General features: G+C 40.8%; 1 protein-coding gene across 2 annotated transcripts in view; it reads left to right on the top strand.

The window, feature by feature from the left end:
* The window catches only part of LOC124776677, a 170,758-nt gene that overhangs the window by 76,795 nt on the left and 72,199 nt on the right, over window positions 1-21,764 (top strand). For both annotated transcript variants that reach the window (XM_047251779.1, XM_047251778.1), the window contains exon 5: window positions 17,613-17,722. In XM_047251779.1, the coding sequence (XP_047107735.1) occupies window positions 17,613-17,722 (110 nt within the window). The remainder of the gene's footprint in view (window positions 1-17,612; window positions 17,723-21,764) is intronic.

Genomic DNA, 21,764 nt, shown 5'->3' on the forward strand with positions numbered 1-21,764 from the left:
TCATGGATTAGTGTTGCCCTTTTCCATATTCCAGTCATTTTTCATGTAATGCTCAATTTAAATTGATCATTTGCTGTTGGCAGCGATCAGTGTTAATGGTTTCATCAGGTTTTAGTAGCTCATAATAGATGACACTCCCCCATGAATCATGGACCTTGCCGTTGGTGGGGAGGCTTGCGTGCCTCAGCGATACAGGGGACTACTCAGGAGGATGTCATTATCAGGAGAAAGAAAACTGGCGGTCTACGGATCAGAGCATGGAATGTCAGATCCCTTAAGCGGGCAGGTAGGTTAGAAAATTTAAAAAGGGAAATGGATAGTGGGAATTAGTGAAGTTCAGTGGCAGGAAAAACAAGACTTCTGGTCAGGTGAATACAGGGTTATAAATACAAAATCAAATAGGGGCGTAATGCAGGAGTAGGCTTAATAAAAAAAAAAAAAAAAAAAAAAAATAGGAATGCGGATAAGCTACTACAAACAGCATAGTGAACGCATTATTGTAGCCAAGATAGATACGAAGACCGCGCCTACCACAGTTTATATGCCAACTAGCTCCGCAGATGACGAAGAGATTGATGAAATGTATGATGGGATAAAAGAAATTATTCAGATAGTGAAGGGAGACAAAAATTTAATAGTCATGGGTGGCTGGAATTTGGTAGTAGGAAAAGGAAGAGAAGGAAACATAGTAGGTGAATATGAAATGGGGGTAAGGAATGAAAGAGGAAGCCGCCTAGTAGAATTTTGCACAGAGCGTAACTTAGTCATAGCTAACACTTGGTTCAAGAATCATGAAAGAAGGTTGTACACATGGAAGAAGCCTGGAGATACTAAAAGGTATCAGACAGATTATGTAATGGTAAGACAGAGAATTAGGAACCAGGTTTTAAATTGTAAGACATTTCCAGGGGCAGATGTGGACTCTGACCACAATCTATTGGTTATGAGCTGTAGATTAAAACTGAAGAAACTGCAAAAAGGTGGGAATTTACGGAGATGGGACCTGGTAAACTGACAGAACCAAAGGTTGTAGACAGTTTCAGAGAGAGCATTAGGGAACAATTGACAAGAATGGGGGCAAGAAATACAGTAGAAGAAGAATGGGAAGCTTTGAGGGATGGAGTAGTGAAGGCAGCAGAGGATCAAGTACGTAAAAAGACAAGGGCTAGTAGAAATCCTTGGGTAACAGAAGATATATTGAATTTAATTGATGAAAGGAGAAAATATAAAAATGCAGTAAATGAAGCAGGCAAAAAGGAATACAAACGTCTCAAAAATGAGATCGACAGGAAGTGCAAAATGGCTAAGCAGGGATGGCTAGAGGACAAATGTAAGGATGTAGAGGCATATATCACTAGGGGTAAGATAGATACTGCCTACAGGAAAATTAAAGAGACCTTTGGAGAAAAGTGAACCACTTGCATGAATATCAAGATCTCAGGTGAAAACCCAGTTCTAAGCAAAGACGGGGAAGCAGAAAGGTGGAGGGAGTCTATACAAGGGTGATGTAATCGAGGACAATTATATGGAGATGGAAGAGAATGTATATGAAGATGGAATGGCAGATATGATACTGCCTGAAGAGTTTGACAGAGCACTGAAAGACCTAAGTCGAAACAAGGCCCCGGGAGTAGACAACATTCCATTAGAACTACTGATAGCCTTGGGAGAGCCAGGCCTGACAAAACTCTACCATCTGGTGAGCAAGATGTATGAGACAGGCGAAATACCCTCAGACTTCAAGAAGAATATAATAATTCCAATCCCAAAGAAAGCAGGTGTTGACAGGTGTGACAATTATTGTACTATCAGTTTAATAAGTGATGGCTGCAAAATACTAACATGAATTCTTTACAGACGAATGGAAAAACTGGCAGAAGCCGACCTCGGGGAAGATCAGTTTGGATTCCGTAGAAATGTTGGTTTTGAAGCAATACTGACCCTACGACTTATCTTAGAAGATAGATTAAGGAAAGGCAAACGTACGTTTCTAGCATTTGTAGACATAGAGAAAGCTTTTGAGAATGTTGACTGGAATATTCTCTTTCAAATTCTGAATGTGGCAGGGATAAAATACAGGGATCTAAAGGCTATTTACAATTTGTACAGAAACCAGATGGCATTTACAAGGGTCGACGGGCATGAAAGGGAAGCAGTGGTTGGGAAGGGAGTGAGACAGGGTTGTAGCCTATCCCCGATGTTATTGAATCTGTGTATTGTGCTAGCAGTAAAGCAAACAAAAGAAAAATTTTGAGTTGAAATTAAAGTCCAGGGAGAAGAAATAAAAACCTTTAGTTTTGCCGATGACATTGTAATTCTGTCAGAGACAGCAAAGGACTTGGAAGAGCAGCTGAAAGGAATGGAAAGTTTCTTGAAAGGAGGATATAAGATGAACATCAACAAAAGCAAAATGAGGATAATTGAATGTAGTTGAATTAAGTCGGGTGTTGCTAAGGGAATTAGATTATAAAATGAGGCACTTAAAGTAGTAAATGAGTTTTGCTATTTGGGGAGCAAAATAATTGATGATGGTCGAAGTAGAGAGGATATAAAATGTAGACTGGCAATGGAAAGGAAAGTGTTTCTGAGGAATATAAATATGTTAACATCGATTATAGACTTAAGTGTCAGGAAGTCATTTCTGAAAGTATGTGTGTGGAGTGTAGCCATGTATGGAAGTGAAACATGGACAGTAAATAGTTTAGACAAGAAGAGAATAGAAGCTTTTGAAATGTGGTGCTACGGAAGAATGCTGAAGATTAGATGGGTAGATCACATAACTAATGAGGAGGTATTGAATAGAATTAGGGAGAACAGAAATTTGTGGCACAACTTGACTAGAAGAGGGGATCGGTTGGTAGGACATGTTTTGAGGCATCAAGGGATCACCAATTTACCATTGGAGGGCAGCGTGGAGGGTAAAAATCGTAGAGGGAGACCAAGAGATGAATACACTAAGCAGATTCAGAAGGATGTAGGCTGCAGGAGGTACTGGGAGATGAAGAAGCTTGCATGGAGAACTGCATCAAACCAGTCTCTGGACTGAAGACCATAATAACAAAAACAACAGTAGATGACACTTTTCTGATCCCGTCAAACACAGGTAATTGTCTTCTTTCCAAAGCGATTAGGTCTTGCAGTGGATGTCAGTGGTTTGCCTGGATTCACCTATGATTTACGTGCCTAGGATTCTCAAAATATATCCATTTTTCATCACCTGTCACTATTCAACGGCGAAACGACTTTCATTTGTATTCGGCGAGCAGCATTTCACTAGTGGTCTATCAAATTGCTGTCTGTCTTTCATTCAGTTCAGGCAGAACCCATTTTCCCACTTCCGGCACCTTTCCCGTAGCTTTCAACCGAAGAGAAACGGCTTTTATTTTATGTTATTTGCTTGTCAAGGTCCGTAGGACCAAATTGAGGAGCAAATCTCCAAGGCCATGGAATATGTCAGTATGTGAAATTACAACATAAAAGTAATAACAGTGTACAGGATGGGCATATGGGCAGGCGGTGGGCATTATGGAATGAATAGGGTAATTTTTAGATAAAGTCCATTTGTTGACAAAAGCATGTTGAAAGGGGTTACATAGGCCAAGGGAGGTGAGGGTGAGCCAGAGCGTAGAGTTCAGCGAGACATAGTTTGTGAAGCTAAAAAAAGTGGTTGTCTGCCAAAACTAAGTCCACAATGCTGCAGCACCGGGAGAAGCGGGAAGGTCTACACCGCTACATGGCGCGTGCATCCGACTCGCGGCTGAACAAGAATAGAAGAGAGCGGACCTGGCGATGGGCAGCCGGGTATATTTGACTCACCATGTGGCTTCCTCCTCCCTGATTGGTCAGGACCGAGCAAATCGTGCGGGCGGCATGGAACTTTCCAGAGCGTTGCCTGCTAAGCGACGCCTGGGGCGGCGTTACCTCGTAAGCACATGAGAGAGGCGCGTGGCCAATGTGCACTTTCTCGGTTCTGACTTCCTGTTACTAGACCATCGGACGAAAGAATTTACAGACAGCTAACACTGCCGGCCATGGCTTGGCCGCAATAAAAAAATGAAGTTACCATTTGAAAGCTCATATAATAAAGTAAAATCCCCTATTGTCTGGCTCACAGATAAAAATAAAATTTTTTATGAACCTGAAAAAAGCCCAGCCATAAGTTTAAGTAATCGCAATCAACAATATAACAAGAATCTGCTTAATTTTTCAAAGAACTCCTCGACAGAATAGAAGGAGTGACCTATGAGGAAACTCTTCAGTTTCATTTTGAAAGCGCGTGGATTACTGCTGATTTTTGAATTCTAGTGGTAGCTTATTGAAAATGGATGCAGCAGCATACTGCACACCTTTCTGCACAGGAGTTAAGTAAGTCCAATCCAAATGCAGGTTTGATTTCTGCCAAGTATTAACTTAGTGAAAGGTGCTTATTCTTGCGAATAAGCTAGTATTGTTAGCAAGAAATGACAGTAAGGAATATATATATTGAGGGGCCAATGTCAAAATACCCAGACTCATGAACAGGGGTCGACAAGAGGTTCTTGAACTCACACCAATTATTGCCTGAACCGCCTGTTTCTGAGCCAAAAATATCCTTTTAGAATGGGAAGAGTTACCCCAAAATATAAAACCATATGACATAAGTGAATGAAAATAAACAAAGTAGACTAATTTTCGTGTCAAAACGATCACTCACTTCAGATACTTTTCAAATAGTAAAAATGGCAGCATTAAGTCTTTGAACAAGATCCTGATCATGGGCTTTCCATGACAGTTTACTATCTATCTGAACCCCTAGAAATTTGAACTGTTCACTTTCACTAAACGTATACCCATTCTGTGAAATTAAAACATCGGGTTTTGTTGAACTGTGTGTTAGAAACTGCATAAAATGAATCTTACTGTGATTTAGCGTTATTTTATTTTCTACAAGCAGTGAACTTATGTCATGAACTGTACTATTTTAAACAGAGCCAGTGTTGCACAGAGCATCCTTTACTACCAAGATAGTGTCATCAGCAAACAGAAATATTGTAGAGTTACCTGTAATACTAGTGGGCATATCATTTATATAAATAAGGGCAGCAGTGGTCCCAACACTGATCGTTGGCCCCCCCCCCCCCCCCCCCCTTGACCGTACCCCACTCAGATTCCACATCACAGCCATTCTCAACATTGTGAATAATGACCTTTTGCTGTCTGTTGCTAAAGTAAGAGGTGAACCAGTTGTGAGCTACTCCCCATATTGCGTAATGGTCCAACTTCTGAAGCAATATTTTGTGATCAACAGAATCAAATGCCTTAGTTAAATAAAAAAATGTGCCTAGCATTTGAAACCTTTTGCTTAACCCATCCAGTACCTCACAGAGAAAAGAGAATATAGCATTTTCATTTGTTAAACGACTTCTAAAGCCGAACTGTACATTTGATAGGAAATCGTGTGATATAAAAGGATCAATTATTCTTACATACATAGCCTTTTCAATAACTTTTGCAGACACTGTGGGCTTAGAAGTAGGTCTAAAATTGTCTAAATTATCCTTTTCTCCCTTTTTATAAAGTGGCTTTACTTCTGAGTACTTTAATCGTTCAGGAAACTGATCATTCCCTAAGGAAAAATTACAAATATGTCTAAATACAGGGCTAACATGTGTAGCACAGTACTTTAATATTCTGCTAGGAGCTCCATCATATCTTTGGGAGTCCTTAGTCTTCAGTGATTTAATTCTTGACTCAATCTCCCCCCTGTCTGTATCATAGAGTAGTATTTCAGATATAAATCTCAGAAAGGCTTTTGCCAAGAGAGTTATATGATTCCCTGTAGAAACTAAATTTTTAATTAATTCACCAGCAATACACAGAAAATGATTGTTAAATACTGTACGTATATCTGATTTGTGAGCAACATAAATATTTCTACTATGAACGGACTTTATATTGTCGACCTGGTGCTGCTGATCAGACACTTCCTTCCCAACTGACCATATAGTTTTAATTTTATCCTGCGAGTTAGCTATTCTATTTGCATACCACATACTCTTAGCCTTCCTAATAACATTTTAAGCACCTTACAGTAATGTTTGTACTGGGCTACTGTAGCTTGATTGTGACTACACTATGTGGTCAAAAGTATTCGGACACCTGCCTGAGAATGACTTACAAGTTCGTGGCGCCTTCCATTGGTAATGCTGGAATTCAATGTGGTGTTGACCCACCCTTAGCCTTGATGACAGCTTCCACTCTCGCTGGCATACATTCAATCAGATGCTGGAAGGGTTCTTGGAGAATGACAGCCCATTCTTCACAGAGTGCTGCACTAAGGAGAGGTATCGATGCCGAGGTGCTCCATCGTGTTGAAAGACGCAATCGCTATCCCCGAATTGCTCTTCAACAGTGGGATGCAAGAAGGTGCTTAAAACATCAATGTAGGCCTGTGCTGTGATAGTGCCATGCGAAACAACAATGGGTGCAAGTCCCCTCCATGAAAAACACGATCACACTGTAACACCACCGCCTCCGAATTTTAGTGTTGGCACTACACACACTGTCAGATAACGTTCACCGGGCATTCGCCGTACCCAGACCCTGCCATCGGATTGCCACATTGTGTATCATGATTCGTCACTCCACACAATGTTTTTCCGCTGCTCAGTCATCCAATGCTTATGCTCCTTACACCAAGCGAGACGTCATTTGGCATTTACTGGCATGATGTGTGGCTTATGAGCAGCTGCTTGACCATGAAATCCAAGTTTACTCACCTCCCACCTAACTATCATAGTACTTGCAGTGGATCCTGACTCAGTTTGGAATTCCTGTGTGATGGTAGATGTCTGCCTATTACACTTTACGACACTCTTCGCAAGTGTCGGTGGTCTCTGTTAGTCAACAGATGAGGTCGCCCTGTACGCTTTTGTGCGTGTGGAAATCTCGTGTACAGACGTATGACACAAATGACACCCAATCACCTGATCGTGTTCGAAGTCCGTGAGTTCCACAGAGCACCCCATTCTGCTCTCTCACGATGTTTAATGACTACTGAGGTTGCTGATATGGAGTACCTGGCAGTAGTTGGCAGCACAATGCACCTAATATGAAAAACGTTTGCTTTTGTGGGTGTCCGGATACTTTTGCCACATAGCGTACTTCTATCATTTTGATATAATTCCCACTTTGTTCTACATGATATCCTTCCCGCAAGTCAGCCACCCTGGCTGCATTTTACGAGAAGGTGTTGGAAAAGCTCCAAGTAGTGCACTTGCGTTAAGTACGAGTCATCCTTACAAGATGATTGCAGTTGCTTTGTTTTATTTTTTGGTACTATTCTTTACATTAAGAAAGATCAAAGTTACTGTTAAAATTGATCATGGTACAAATTCTGCAGATTGAAAAGACTTATGGGTTGCGAAAACCATGCAATGTGGAATTTTGCAGTAGAAGCGTATTCATGTTTGGACGACCTACGGGATGTAGTGGATGGGACAATGAAATTCGCAGATCAGAATTATTCAAGTAAGGATAGGAAAGCAAAATCAAAGTTGATATTACAGAATGAATCAGTGAATTATGTTCACATTGAAAAAGCTGCGGCAGCGAAAGAAGTCTGGGACAAATTACAAGGTGCATTGGAGGATGGAGGTCTTACAAGGAAAGTAGGATTATTACGTGAGTTAATTACCAATCAGCTGGACAAATGCAAGAGCATAGACGAATACATCAACAAAATAAAAGCCACGTTGAACCGACTGAGAAACATTGGGTTTGAAATTGCTAACGAATAGATAGAGACACTACTATTGGCAAGACTGCCCGAAAGGTAAGCGCCTATGATTATGGGGCTGGAAAGCTCAGGTATAGCGGGTGACAGTGTTAAATTGAAAATCCTACAGGATGTAAAGAGTATTTCAAGCTGTCATGTATTGGAGTAGGTAGCTGCTCTTTATTCAAGAAACAAAAGGAAGAAATCAATGAGGTACTATAGATGTCAGAAGAAGGAGCATATTGCATCTCAGTGCAGAGGAAAAGTAAACCCAAGATCAGACACTCAGCAAATGAAGTATGTTGCAGGTAGCCCAGAGAGAGGGACTAATAGTAAAGATAAGGCATTCTCATGTTTTCATTCTTTTGGAGATGTGGCTAGTTGTCAACTGGAATGGATTTTAGTCTCGAGTGCATCTGTGCATATTGTTAATGACAAATCTGTTCTGTGTGATGTTAAAGATAAGACTTGTATGGGAATATCTACTACTGATGGCAGCAAGCTAGAATGTCATTTGGTTGGGGAAACTAGACGTAAATGTAAGTGTAATTGGTGAACCCAATATGGTTACAGCACATGATGTTCACTATGTAGAAAATGTTGCTACTAACCTATTGTCTGTAGTGGAACATGTCAAGAAGGGAAATACAGTCACTTTTATCATTGACGGAGCAAGAGTAATCAATAAAAATGGTGAAGTTATAACTACAGCACGTAACAAAAGGGGTATTTTAAGTTGGATACCATTGACAGTAAACACAGACATGTTAGTCATTGAGTATACTCAGCGGAAGGTTTTTTATGGTACTGCAGACTTGGACATATAAATAGAAAGAGTATGTCTGTAATAAGGGATGAGATAAAGGGAATACAGAATTATAGTGTATCCAAGGACCCTTGTGAGATATGCATAAAAGGAAAACAAACTAGGCTACCTTTTAAGACTGTAGTAGTAGTAGTAGTAGTAGTAGTAGTAGTAGTTGTTGTTGTTGTTGTTGTCTTCAGTCCTGAGACTGGTTTTATGCAGCTCTCCATGCTACTCTATCCTGTGCAAGCTTCTTCATCTCCCAGTACTTACTGCAACCTACATCCTTCTGAATCTGCTTAGTGTATTCATCTCTTGGTCTCCCTCTATGATTTTTATCCTCCACACTGCCCTCCAATGCTAAATTTGTGATCCCCTGATGCCTCAGAACATGTTCTACCAACCGGTCCCTTCTTCTTGTCAAGTTGTGCCACAAACTCCTCCCAAATTCTATTCAATACCTCCTCATTAGTTATGTGATCTACCCATCTAATCTTCAGCATTCTTCCGTAGCACCACATTTCGAAAGCTTCTATTCTCTTCTTGTCCTAACTATTTATCGTCCATGTTTCACTCCCATACATGGCTAAACTCCATACAAATACTTTCAGAAATGACTTCCTGACACTTAAATCTATGCTCGATGTTAACAAACTTCTCTTCTTCAGAAATGCTTTTCTTGCCATTGCCAGTCTACGTTTTATATCCTCTCTACTTCGACCATAATAAGTTATTTTGCTCCTCAAATAGCAAAACTCCTTTACTACTTTAAGCATCTCAAAAAAATGGCTCTGAGCACTATGGGACTCAACTGCTGAGGTCATTAGTCCCCTAGAACTTAGAACTAGTTAAACCTAACTAACCTAAGGACATCACACACATCCATGCCCGAGGCAGGATTCGAACCCGCGACCGTAGCGGTCTCGCGGTTCCAGACTGCAGCGCCAGAACCGCGCGGCCACTTTGGCCGGCTAAGCATCTCATTTCCTAATCTAATTCCCTCAGCATCACCCGACTTTATTCGACTACATTCCATTGTCCTTGTTTTGCTTTTGTTGATGTTCATCTTTTAAGACTAGTAAAAGTAAATCTGCAGAGGTCTTACAGTTAATCCATACGGATGTATGTGACCCGATGGAGTGCAAATCCATAGGAGGGAGTTATTATTTGCTTACATTTATTGATGATTATTCACTTGTACTGATGTTTATTTTTTTAGTTCCAAAGACCAAGGGAGTGACACTTTTGAGGAATACCATAATTAGTTGAAAGGTGGATGGGAAAGAAGATTAAGATTGTCAAGTCTGAAAACGGGAGATAATATATTAATTAGAAATTGAAGACATTTCTGACAAAAATGGGTTTCAGGCATCAAATTACCACAAGGTACAGCTCATCTCAAAATAGGGTTGCTGAGAGGGCTAATAGGACCATTCTCGAAAAAGCAAGGATCATGATAACTGATGCTGGATTATCAAAAGATTTTTGGGCAGAGTTGGTATAAACAGCCATATATTTGAACAATAGGTCACCTACAAAAGCTTTAAGGAATAGTCCCCCTATGAGATATGGGTAGGAAGGAAACCTGACCTAAGCAATATAAGGGTTTTTGGTGTGATGCAATGGCGCACATTCCAAAACAACTGAGAGGAAAATGGGACCCAAAAACTAAAGATTATATTTTTATAGGCTATTGTGAGAATTCAAAACGCTACCAATTAATGGATCCATTGAATAAAACGATAGTTACAAGCAGAGATGTACTTGTTGTTGTTGTGGTCTTCAGTCCTGAGACTGGTTTGATGTAGCTCTCCATGCTACTCTATCCTGTGCAAGCTTCTTTATCTCCCAGTACCTACTGAAACCTACATCCTTCTGAATCTGCTTAGTGTATTCATCTCTTGGTCTCCCCCTACGATTTTTACCCTCCACGCTGCCCTCCAATACTAAATTGGTGATCCCTCGATGCCTCAGAATATGTCCTACCAACCGATCCCTTCTTCTGGTCAAGTTGTGCCACAAACTTCTCTTCTCCCCAATCCTATTCAATACTTCCTCATTAGTTATGTGGTCTACCCATCTAATCTTCAGCATTCTTCTGTAGCACCACATTTCGAAAGCTTCTATTCTCTTCTTGTCCAAACTATTTACCGTCCATGTTTCACTTCCATACATGGCTACACTCCATACAAATACTTTCAGAAATGACTTCCTGACACTTAAATCTATACTCGATGTTAACAAATTTCTCTTCTTCAGAAACGCTTTCCTTGCCATTGCCGGTCTACATTTTATATCCTCTCTACTTCGACCATAATAAGTTATTTTGCTCCGCAAATAGCAAAACTCCTTTACTACTTTAAGCATCTCATTTCCTAATCTAATTCCCTCAGCATCACCCGACTTAATTCGACTACATTCCATTATCCTCGTTTTGCTTTTGTTGATGTTCATCTTATATTCTCCCTTCAAGACACCATCCATTCCGTTCAACTGCTCTTCCAAGTCCTTTGCTGTCTCTGACAGAATTACAATGTCATCGGCGAACCTAAAAGTTTTTATTTCTTCTCCATGGATTTAAATACCTACTCCAAATTTTTCTTTTGTTTCCTTTACTGCTTGCTCAATATACAGATTGAATAACATCGGGGAGAGGCTACAACCCTGTCTTACTCCCTTCCCAACCACTGCTTCCCTTTCATGCCCCTCGACTCTTATAACTGCCATCTGGTTTCTGTACAAATTGTAAATAGCCTTTCGCTCCCTGTATTTTACCCCTGCCACCTTTAGAATTTGAAAGAGAGTATTCCAGTCAACATTGTCAAAAGCTTTCTCTAAGTCTACAAATGCTAGAAACGTAGGTTTGCCTTTCCTTAATCTTTCTTCTAAGATAAGTCATAAGGTCAGTATTGCCTCAGGTGTTCCAGTATTTCTACGGAATCCAAACAGATCTTCCCCGAGGTCGGCTTCTACTAGTTTTTCCATTCGTCTGTAAAGAATTCGTGTTAGTATTTTGCAGCTGTGGCTTGTTAAACTGATTGTTCGGTAATTTTCACATCTGTCAACACCTGCTTTCTTTGGGATTGGAATGATTATATTCTTCTTGAAGTCTGAGGGTATTTCGCCTGTTTCATACATCTTGCTCACCAGATGGTAGAGTTTTGTCAGGACTGGCTCTTCCAAGGCCGTCAGTAGTTCCAATGGAATGTTGTCTACTCCGGGGGCCTCGTTTCGACTCAGGTCTTTCAGTGCTCTGTCAAACTCTTCACGCAGTATCATATCTCCCATTTCATCTTCATCTACATCCTCTTCCATTTCCATAATATTGTCCTCAAGTACATCGCCCTTGTATAGACCCTCTATATACTCCTTCCACCTTTCTGCTTTCTCGTCTTTGCTTAGAACTGGATTTCCATCTGAGCTCTTGATGTTCATACAAGTGGTTCTCTTACCTCCAAAGGTCTCTTTAATTTTCCTGTAGGCAGTATCTATCTTAACCCTAGTGAGACAAGCCTCTACATCCTTACATTTGTCCTCTAGCCATCCCTGCTTAGCCATTTTGCACTTCCAGTCGATCTCATTTTTGAGACGTTTGTATTCCTTTTTGCCTGCTTCATTTACTGCATTTTTATATTTTCTCCTTTCATCAATTAAATTCAATATATCTTCTGTTACCCAAGGATTTCTACTAGCCCTTGTCTTTTTACGTACTTGATCCTCTGCTGCCTTCACTACTTCATCCCTCAAAGCTACCCATTCTTCTTCTACTGTATTTCTTTCCCCCATTCCTGCCATTTGTTCCCTTATGCTCTCCCTGAAACTCTGTACAACCTCTGGTTCTTTCAGTTTATCCAGGTCCCATTTCCTTAAATTCCCACCTTTTTGCAGTTTCTTCAGTTTTAATGTACAGGTCATAACCAATAGATTGTGGTCAGAGTCCACATCTGCCCCTGGAGATGTCTTACAATTTAAAACCTGGTTCCTAAATCTCTGTCTTACCATTATATAATTTATCTGATACCTTTTAGTATCTCCAGGGTTCTTCCATGTATACAACCTTCTATCATGATTCTTAAACTAAGTGTTAGCTATGATTAAGTTGTGCTCTGTGCAAAATTCTACCAGGCGGCTTCCTCTTTCATTTCCTAGCCCCAATCCATATTCACCTACTACGTTTCCTTGTCTCCCTTTTCGTACACTCGAATTCCAGTCACCCATGACTATTAAATTTTCGTCTCCCTTCACTATCTGAATAATTTCTTTTATTTCATCATACATTTCTTCAATTTCTTCGTCATCTGCAGAGCTAGTTGATATATAAACTTGTACTACTGTAGTAGGTGTGGGCTTCGTATCTATCTTGGCCACAATAATGCTTTCACTATGCTGTTTGTAGTAGCTTATCCGCATTCCTATTTTCCTATTCATTATTAAACCTACTCCTGCATTACCCCTATTTGACTTTGTGTTTATAACACTGTAGTCACCTGACCAGAAGTCTTGTTCCTCCTGCCACCGAACTTCACTAATTCCCACTATATCTAACTTTAACCTATCCATTTCCCTTTTTAAATTTTGTAACCTACCTGCCCGATTAAGGGGTCTGATATTCCACGCTCCGATCCGTAGAACGCCAGTTTTCTTTCTCCTGATAACGACATCTTCTTGAGTAGTCCCCGCCCGGAGATCCGAATGGGGGACTATTTTACTTCCGGAATATTTTACCCAAGAGGACGCCATCATCATTTAACCATTCGGTAAAGCTGCATGCCCTCGGGAAAAATTTCGGCTGTAGTTTCCCCTTGCTTTCAGCCGTTCGCAGTACCGGCACAGCAAGGCCATTTTGGTTATTGTTACAAGGCCAGATCAGTCAATCATCCAGACTGTTGCCCTTGCAACTACTGTAAAGGCTGCTGCCCCTCTTCAGGAACCACACGTTTGTCTGGCCTCTCAAAGAGATGTAGTATTCTTTGGAAATAGAAAGGACTCTGAAGAGGGAAAGACTACTAAGTTAAATGTGCTTAGTTCCGAAAGTGAAACCGTATGTGAAGAAAGAGAAAGTGAAGAACAGAAAGAGGACAGTCAAATGCAAATGGAGACTATTTATGAGGACAGTGAGTTTGAAGACGAACAAAATGAAGAGAACAAAGTAAGGCGTTCTTCTCGCATACCAAAACAGAAAGAATATCCGAATTTTGAGATGTATGCAGTCCAGTCTTTTAATGACGAACCAGCAACAGCAGAAGAAGCAATGAGCGGGCCGAACTCTCAAGAATGGAAAGAAGCAATGGAGAGGGAATTGGAATCTTTATCTGACAACGAAACCTTTGAATGGGTAAATACGCCTGCAGATATGAAACCATTTCAGGCAAGATGGGTATTCACTTTGAAAAAACCATATCAGATAGGAAAAAGGTTTGACGTTTGTGAAAAAAAAAAGGAAAAAGTATTTATGGACTTGAACGGAGTGGACATTGCTGGAATCAATGTCTACATAAAACTAATAAATATGAAGTAATCTAAGGCAGATACCAGTATATAATATAAAAGGGGAAGAGAAGGGATGAGAATAATAATGGAAATATGGGTGGACAACTTCTTTAACTTGACTGAAAACTAAAGCCAAATGAGAATTTTTAAGAAACAGCTGCAGACCAAGTTTAAGGTGCATGATTTGGGAGAAGTTAAACAGTATTTAAATATGCAGCCCACTAAGAATGAAGAGAGACAAGAATTGAGCACAAGTCAATCACCATATACAGAAAAAAATCTTAAAGAAATTTGGCATGAGTGATTGTAAACCCGTAACTACTCCAATGGAAGTAGGAGTGAAGTTGAACATAAACGAGACAGATGTGGAATGTGATAAGAATGTTCCATATTTAGAAGCAGTAGGGAATCTGTTATATTTGTCTCAAACGTCATGACCTCACATTGTTTTTGTCACCAAGACAGTGAGCAGGTACTGCAGAGACCCAAAGGCAAAGCACTGTAAAACTGTGAAAAGGATATTCTGATATTTAAGAGGAACTTCAGACCACGAATTAAGATACCATAGAGAAGGTAATGCAGAACTAGAAGGCTACAGTGATGTGGACTGGGGAAGTGAATTGGGAGATAGGCACTCTACTACTGACTGCTACTTTAAGTTAATGGGGGTTCTCATTTCATGGTCCTGTCAGAAAAAAACAGTTGCATTGAGTACTGTATAAGCTGAGTATATAATGCTATCTTATACTACACGGAAAGCATTGTGGCTAAGAACATTAATATGTGAAATGGAACCCAATTTAATCATGGAACCTATAATGATCTTCTGTAACAGTGAAGCAGCCATTAACCTAGCTAGAAATGATGTCACTAGTCCTAGGACAAAACATAAGGCGCCATTTTATTCAGGACCACATAGAGCGACAGAACATCGCTGTGGACTACCTGCGCACAGAAGACATGTTGGTTGATCTTTTCACAAAACCCTTGGACAAAGAGAAGTTTGAAAAGATTGTGGGGCTATTTGGTTTATCATCTACATCTACATTGATACTCCGCAAGCCACCCAACGGTGTGTGGCGGAGGGCACTTTACGTGCCACTGTCATTACCTCCCTTTCCTGTTCCAGTCGCGTATGGTTCGCGGGATGAACGACTGTCTGAAAGCCTCCGTGCGCGCTCTAATCTCTCTAATTTTACATTCGTGATCTCCTCGGGAGGTATAAGTAGGGGGAAGCAATATATTCGATACCTCATCCAGAAACGCACCCTCTCGAAACCTGGCGAGCAAGCTACACCGCGATGCAGAGCGCCTCTCTTGCAGAGTCTGCCACTTGAGTTTATTAAACATCTCGTGAAGGCAAACCACAAAATATACAGGGTGGTTGGAAACTCCTGTTACAAACTTCTAGGACATGTAGAGGGTAGTGAGTACATAATATTTTGAATAGAAACCCATGTCCGGAATCGTATCGTTTCTGTTCTACGACAGTTTCAATTCAGATGTGTACCTTGTCAACGTCTGCTTAGGGCAAGAGAAATGTCTCAAGAGTTCCCTGTCCTGGTATGCAACAGGGTAGACACGAGGACATGTACTATGCCAAATGATCCACAGATGTCACTTACTGTGTGCTTTGCTGTGAGACCGAGTCAATACCTGTGCATCACCGATAGAGGTAACATGGTGCAGTACATGCTTGCGGAATACACAGACATGCTCCTTGTGTATGGCGAAGCTGGAGATAACAGAAGAGCTGCTAGTCGGCTGTATCACGAACGTTTACCAAACCGTCACACTCCATCACACAAACTGTTTGCCCAAGTTACACAATGGCTTCGAGAAATGGGTACCTTCACCGTGAGGAGGCAGGACTGTGGTGCTCCACAGCAATGCCGCACTCCCGAATTTGAAGGTGTACTGCGTTGCATTGAAGATAGTCTGTCAATGAGTTCGTGAACAATTGCATGTGCAATGGTTGTTAGTCACAGTACTGTCTTGGACGTTCTGCATGAGCAAAAATTAACATCCGTACCACTTACAGAGGGTACACACTATAGGTCCAGCAGACTTTCCACAGTGCGTCACCTTCTGCACATGGTTCCTGCACCGTTGCATCGACATGCCCGTCTCCATGTCGAGTTCTCTTCACGGATAAATGTAGGTTCACAAGGGATTGTGTTCTGAATTCTCGAAATAGCCATGTCTGGGCGGACGAAAACCCTCATGCCACGAAAACCCTCATGCCACGAAAACCCTCATGCCATGTATGTTCAGGGATTCCAAGACAGGTTTGGAATTAATGTGTGGGTAGGTATTCTGGACGGTCATGTGATTGGATCATACCTCCTTCCATCCAAGCTCACGGGTCCTGCATACTTAGTCTTACTACGACACTTAATGGACCCATTCTTGGAAACTGTGCCATTGAATGTCTGTCAGGGAGTGTGCTTTCAGCATGATAGAGCACCACCTCACTTTTCACTGGCTGTCCGGAGACATCTCATCAGATGATATGGTGAAAGATGGATAGGCCATGGTGGTCAAACCGCGTGGCCGCCACGATTACCAGTTTTAACCCCTATGGACTACTTCTTGTGGGGTCATAGGAAGAGCCTAATTTATGAGACACCTGTAGAGACAGAGGAAGATCTGCTGGCATGAGTTCTGGCCGCTGCACAAGACACTGAAGAGACACTAGTTGGGATGGAGAGAGTGTGCCAGAACGTGCTTCGGAGGTACGATGTGTGTAACAACATTGGTGGTCGCCACATCGAGCCGCTGTTGTAATGCATCGGTACGTTGCGGCTGGTGCCGTAGATGCTGGGTTCTTGTTGTTGTCGACTAATGTAAGCTATAAGGTGTAAGTTGTAATGCAAATGCGTAAGTGATAATGGAACGAGTCAGTATTCTTTTCAAATGGATTGCAAAAATTGTACTGGGTTGCGCCTAAGTACATTCCTCACGTAGGTGTGGATGAGATAATCATCTGCATTGAAACTGTCGTATTCAAAATGTTATCTACTCACGACACTCTACATGTCCTAGAAGTTTGTAACGGGAATTACCGACCCCTCTGTATGTTTAAAGGTGGGTGTTGGAATTGTGTGTACAATATATTTTGTGTGAGATGACAGCAAAGTGCATCATGTAAAATATAACAGACCTCTCTGGTGCTATTGTATGCTCTTGAGTTTTATGTGTGGTATATGTTCCTTGGTTGTTGTGTTCTATGTATTTTACCTGGAAGTGCAAATATAGTTACTGGCACTAAATGTTTTTTACCCACTATTACTTATTCAATTGTGTCAACTCTAATATATACTATCAAAAACTATTTTGAAAGGAGAGAACATTGATTTCCAGCATACCTATAGCATATTTTGAAAAAATGTGGCTGAGATATGTAAGTGGGTAGAATTAAGTGAGGCTTTTTGTTGTACTACCGTGATAATATTGGAATACACGACATTTACATTCTTTACATCTTTCTGGACAATCTGTATCGTAGTACAAGATGTGCATTGCTTAACATAGTATGTAACTAAATTTTCTTTTTTTCAGCCGGTTCTCGTTAGGAAGGGGCTACAAGTCCTTAAACTTGGGACATAAAAATGTAATAAAACTGTTAAGGAAAGGAATTGCAGTTCTGCTGTTGCATTATGGTTGGCATGGTAAGTTGGTTTGGCACTTCTGCTTGATTTCAAGTCACGTAACTGCCAAAGAGCTATGGAACAAGTTTGTGATCCAGAGCTTAAGGATTATTGCAAAAGATTAAAGATTTGTGACATATCAACATTTAGAAATGACAAAACATTTATGCTTAGTACTTGATGCAATGCACAGACGAAAGGTAATCCTGGAAGATTAAGGGAGCGTGGTACTTTGTGATTGGTTCCTTACAAGAGACAGTTGGTACCACATCTATGTAGAATAAATGATGATATTAGTAAATAATTGATATCCTGTGTCATTTCAATGGCTCCGATACAAAAGAAATCTATAGAGTGAGACTACCACCAAATAAAAATAGGAAAACGCTTCCGATTACTGAGTGGCAACCAAAAGCATTTTGATCCGTCGTTCCTACAACTGGTGGAAATACTTGGTTAGTGCATCCATAGGTTTAATAAATACAACAGATACACGTGATAGAGATTTTAGTCATCAGTAATATATTCTCCTACACTGTTCACAACGGCCTACCAACGCTGGGGCAACTTTTCGAATCCGCATCTGTAGAATCCATGTGGTTTTGAGGTGAAGAACTCATCGAGTCATGTTCGGAGAGCATTTTTGTTCGTTGAAGTTTGTTTGATAGTGGAAAAGGTGAAACTCTTGAGAGCACAAGACCAGGTGAATAGGGGGGGTATGGAATGTCTTCCCAACCCATCTCCTGTGTTGTGTTTTTTGTCAGTCTAGCAAAATGCGTGGGTAGGGGGTTAGGTATTATTGTGGAGTAGCATTGCTTCACGCAGTATTCCTGCTAATCATTCTGGGACTGTGTCTGCAAGACATCTCAGTTGCTGCCAGTAACTGTCAGCAGTGATGTTTATACCTCAGGGAAGAAATTTGTAGTGCAACACACCATTGCTGTTCCATCAGCTGTGTAACAATATATTTTGTGGATGCGTGCATGTCTTTGTACATAGAGTTGATGCTGTACTTGGGCTCAACCATTCCTTTCTTTTTCTTATGTTAGCATGAAGACATCATTTCATGTCAACAGTACATGTGATGTACTGAGATACTACATAAAAAGAGTTTGCGACAGTTGGTGCCAGAAGTACTATTGATGTCTGTGTGTAGCAGGAACATCACTGTATACAAATCAGTTGTACTGCATGTGAGAAGCATGCTCCCTGGAGCAGCAGTGTCACCAGAAAGAGAGATATGTGCTTAAGTAATGATGCACAAGCAGAAGTTGTCAGTTGCAATGTTGTGAATTGGTCCAAGTCTTCCTAGGGAGTTCCTGCAAAACATTTTCTATGTCTTCAAGTCTTCTAGTCATCGAGTAAGATAGAAATAGTGGCTGACAAATAGACAGTTGTTCATATACAGTAGAAACAGAACAGGAAATAGAATTCTCTGTGTATGGAGAGACAGCCTGCCTAGAGATTTAACTGAGCACTGTTAGTCTGGAACTGTTCTTCAAATAGTACAAGAAGACAGATGGTTAGTTTTCTTCTGACTTTAGTTCAGGGAATGTTATTTAGTTTACTTTCATGGAACTGTAGTCAATGCCGAGCAGATAGGCTAAACCTGCATTCTTCAATTGCTGTAACCAATTTTACAAAAGTTGAGTTATATGTTTTACTATTCATTATTCTGTATTACTTTAATTGTGTGTGTGCTGCACTAGAACCCAAACATCCGTTCCACCAGAACACCTTTAGTAGTCTTTTGCATCGGCAGTGAGATTTTCATCACAGTGGATGCCCCCAGTCTTCAACAGTAATGATAGAGGATAGGAATGGTCAGTGTTGTTCACGAGCCAGTTGATGATGATGACGAGCAAGCAGAATGCATACATGGCTACCCACTGATTTTAGTGGTTTTGGCTTAGAGCATGTGGTACCCACACACCTGATTTTTGAACCATCCCCATTGCACACAAATGTCACACGATAGTGTCAGTTCTCGAGTGCATTGACGTGGATCGTTGTGGATTAAAGCGTTTAAACGATCTTCATCAAACTCCGAAGGTCTTCCGGAACGTGAAGAGTCACTAATATCAAAACAGTCTTCCTTAAAACAGGAAAATCGTTTTCTTGCTGTGCTCTGTCCAATGGCATTATTTCCATGCATCTCACTGATGTTTTTGGCTGCCCCCACTATGTCGCCCTTCTGTTGAACTCAAAACAGAAGAATATGTTTGAAATGTACTGATTTCTCCACTTGGCACTCATTTTCTAGCGTCTACAGCTCCACTCACTATCTCCAAATGACAATATGTAAACTCAAATAGTAGCAGTGAACTACAAATAAAAAATGAAAATCAGTCAATAAGCTCATAGCAACTGGAATACCAACATGCAAAACAAAAACAGTGATTAAGGAGGAAGATTCGTGAGTTAGACTGTAGGAGACATAGCAAAAGAACTGGTGTCTCTGTCAGCCTGTAATGTGTGTGAGCCAGATTGCAGTTTATAATTGGCTGGTTGGGAGATCAAAGGTGCTAAACTGCATGGTTAACAATCTGCAGTTTAAAATAAAATTTTCTTCTATGTACTTGGTTGTAAAACTGACATTTTATTGATACCAGTTTGCTAGAGATGTCACCCTTTACATCTCGTTGTTAATGGTTTATGGACATCATTTATATCTACGTAGATAATTCCAGAAGCCACCGTTAGATATCTCCGCAAGCCACCGTATGATGCGTGACGGAGTGTACCATGTACCACTGCTAGTCATCTTCTTTCCTGTTCCACTCGCAAACGGAGTGAGGGAAAAGGACTGTCTATATGCCTCCATATGAGCCATTGTTTCTCGAATCTTATCTTTGTGGACCTTACATGCAGTGTGTGTTGGTGACAGTAGAATTGTTCGGCAGTCACCTTCAAATTTTCTCAATAGCTTTTCTCGAAAAAGAACGTTGTCTTCTCCCCAGGGATTCCAATTTGAGTTCCCAAAGTATCTCCATAACACTAATGTGGTGTTTGAACCTGCCAGCAACAAATTTAACAGCCTGCCTCTGAACTGCTTCGATTCTTCATTCAATCTGACGGAGTACGGATCCCAAACCCATGAGCAGTACTCCTTTACACGTGAACCACTCTTACCTAAAATTCTCCGAGTAAACCAAAATCACCATTCATTCGCCTTCCCTACCACGTTTCTCACATGCTTGTTCCATTTCATGTTGCTTTGGAATGCTACACCCAGATATTTAAATGACTTGACTGTTCAAACAGGAGACCAATAATACTTTAACCAAACACCGTAGGTTTATTCGTTCTGCTCATCCACATTAACTTAGATTTTTCCACATTTAGAGCTAGCTGCCATTCATCACACCAACTAGAAATTTTATCTATGTCAACTAGTATCTTCCTACAGTCACTCAGTATCGTCACCTTATCGTACACCACAGCATCATCAGAAAAGAAGCACAGATTGCTGCCCACCCTGTCCGCCAAATCATTTATGTATGTAGAGAACAACAGTGTTCCTATCACACTTCCTTGGGGCATTCCTGACAATACCCTTGTCTCTGATGAACATTCCTGGTTGAGGCCAACATACTGGGTTCTGTTACTTAAGAAGTCTTCAAGCCACTCAATATCTGTGAACTTAATCCATACACTCACACCTTCATTAACATTCTGCAATGGGGCACCATATCAAATGCTTTTCGGAAATTTAATGATATGGAATCTGGCTGTTGCATTCATCCATAATTCGCTGTGCATCATGTGAGAAAAGGGCAAGCTAAGTTTCTCATGAGCAGTGCTTTATAAAACTACGCTGATCGTGGATATAAGCCTCTCAGTCTCAAGAAAGTTTATTATATTCGAACTGAGAATACTGTATGTCCAAAGATTCTGCAGCAAACCAAAGTTAGGGATATTCGTCTGTAATATTGTGGGAATCCCGTGGGAAACTTTGTTTATGACTGACAGTGGCACGTTATGAAGCTGAAACATCCATAGTGCTGTCAGTAGTGAGCTACCTCAGGAAGCCTATTGTAACTGGGCCTGCTCTAGTGAGAAC

This window comes from Schistocerca piceifrons, chromosome 2 (assembly GCF_021461385.2).
Source record: "Schistocerca piceifrons isolate TAMUIC-IGC-003096 chromosome 2, iqSchPice1.1, whole genome shotgun sequence".
In the NCBI taxonomy this organism is placed as follows: domain Eukaryota; kingdom Metazoa; phylum Arthropoda; class Insecta; order Orthoptera; family Acrididae; genus Schistocerca; species Schistocerca piceifrons.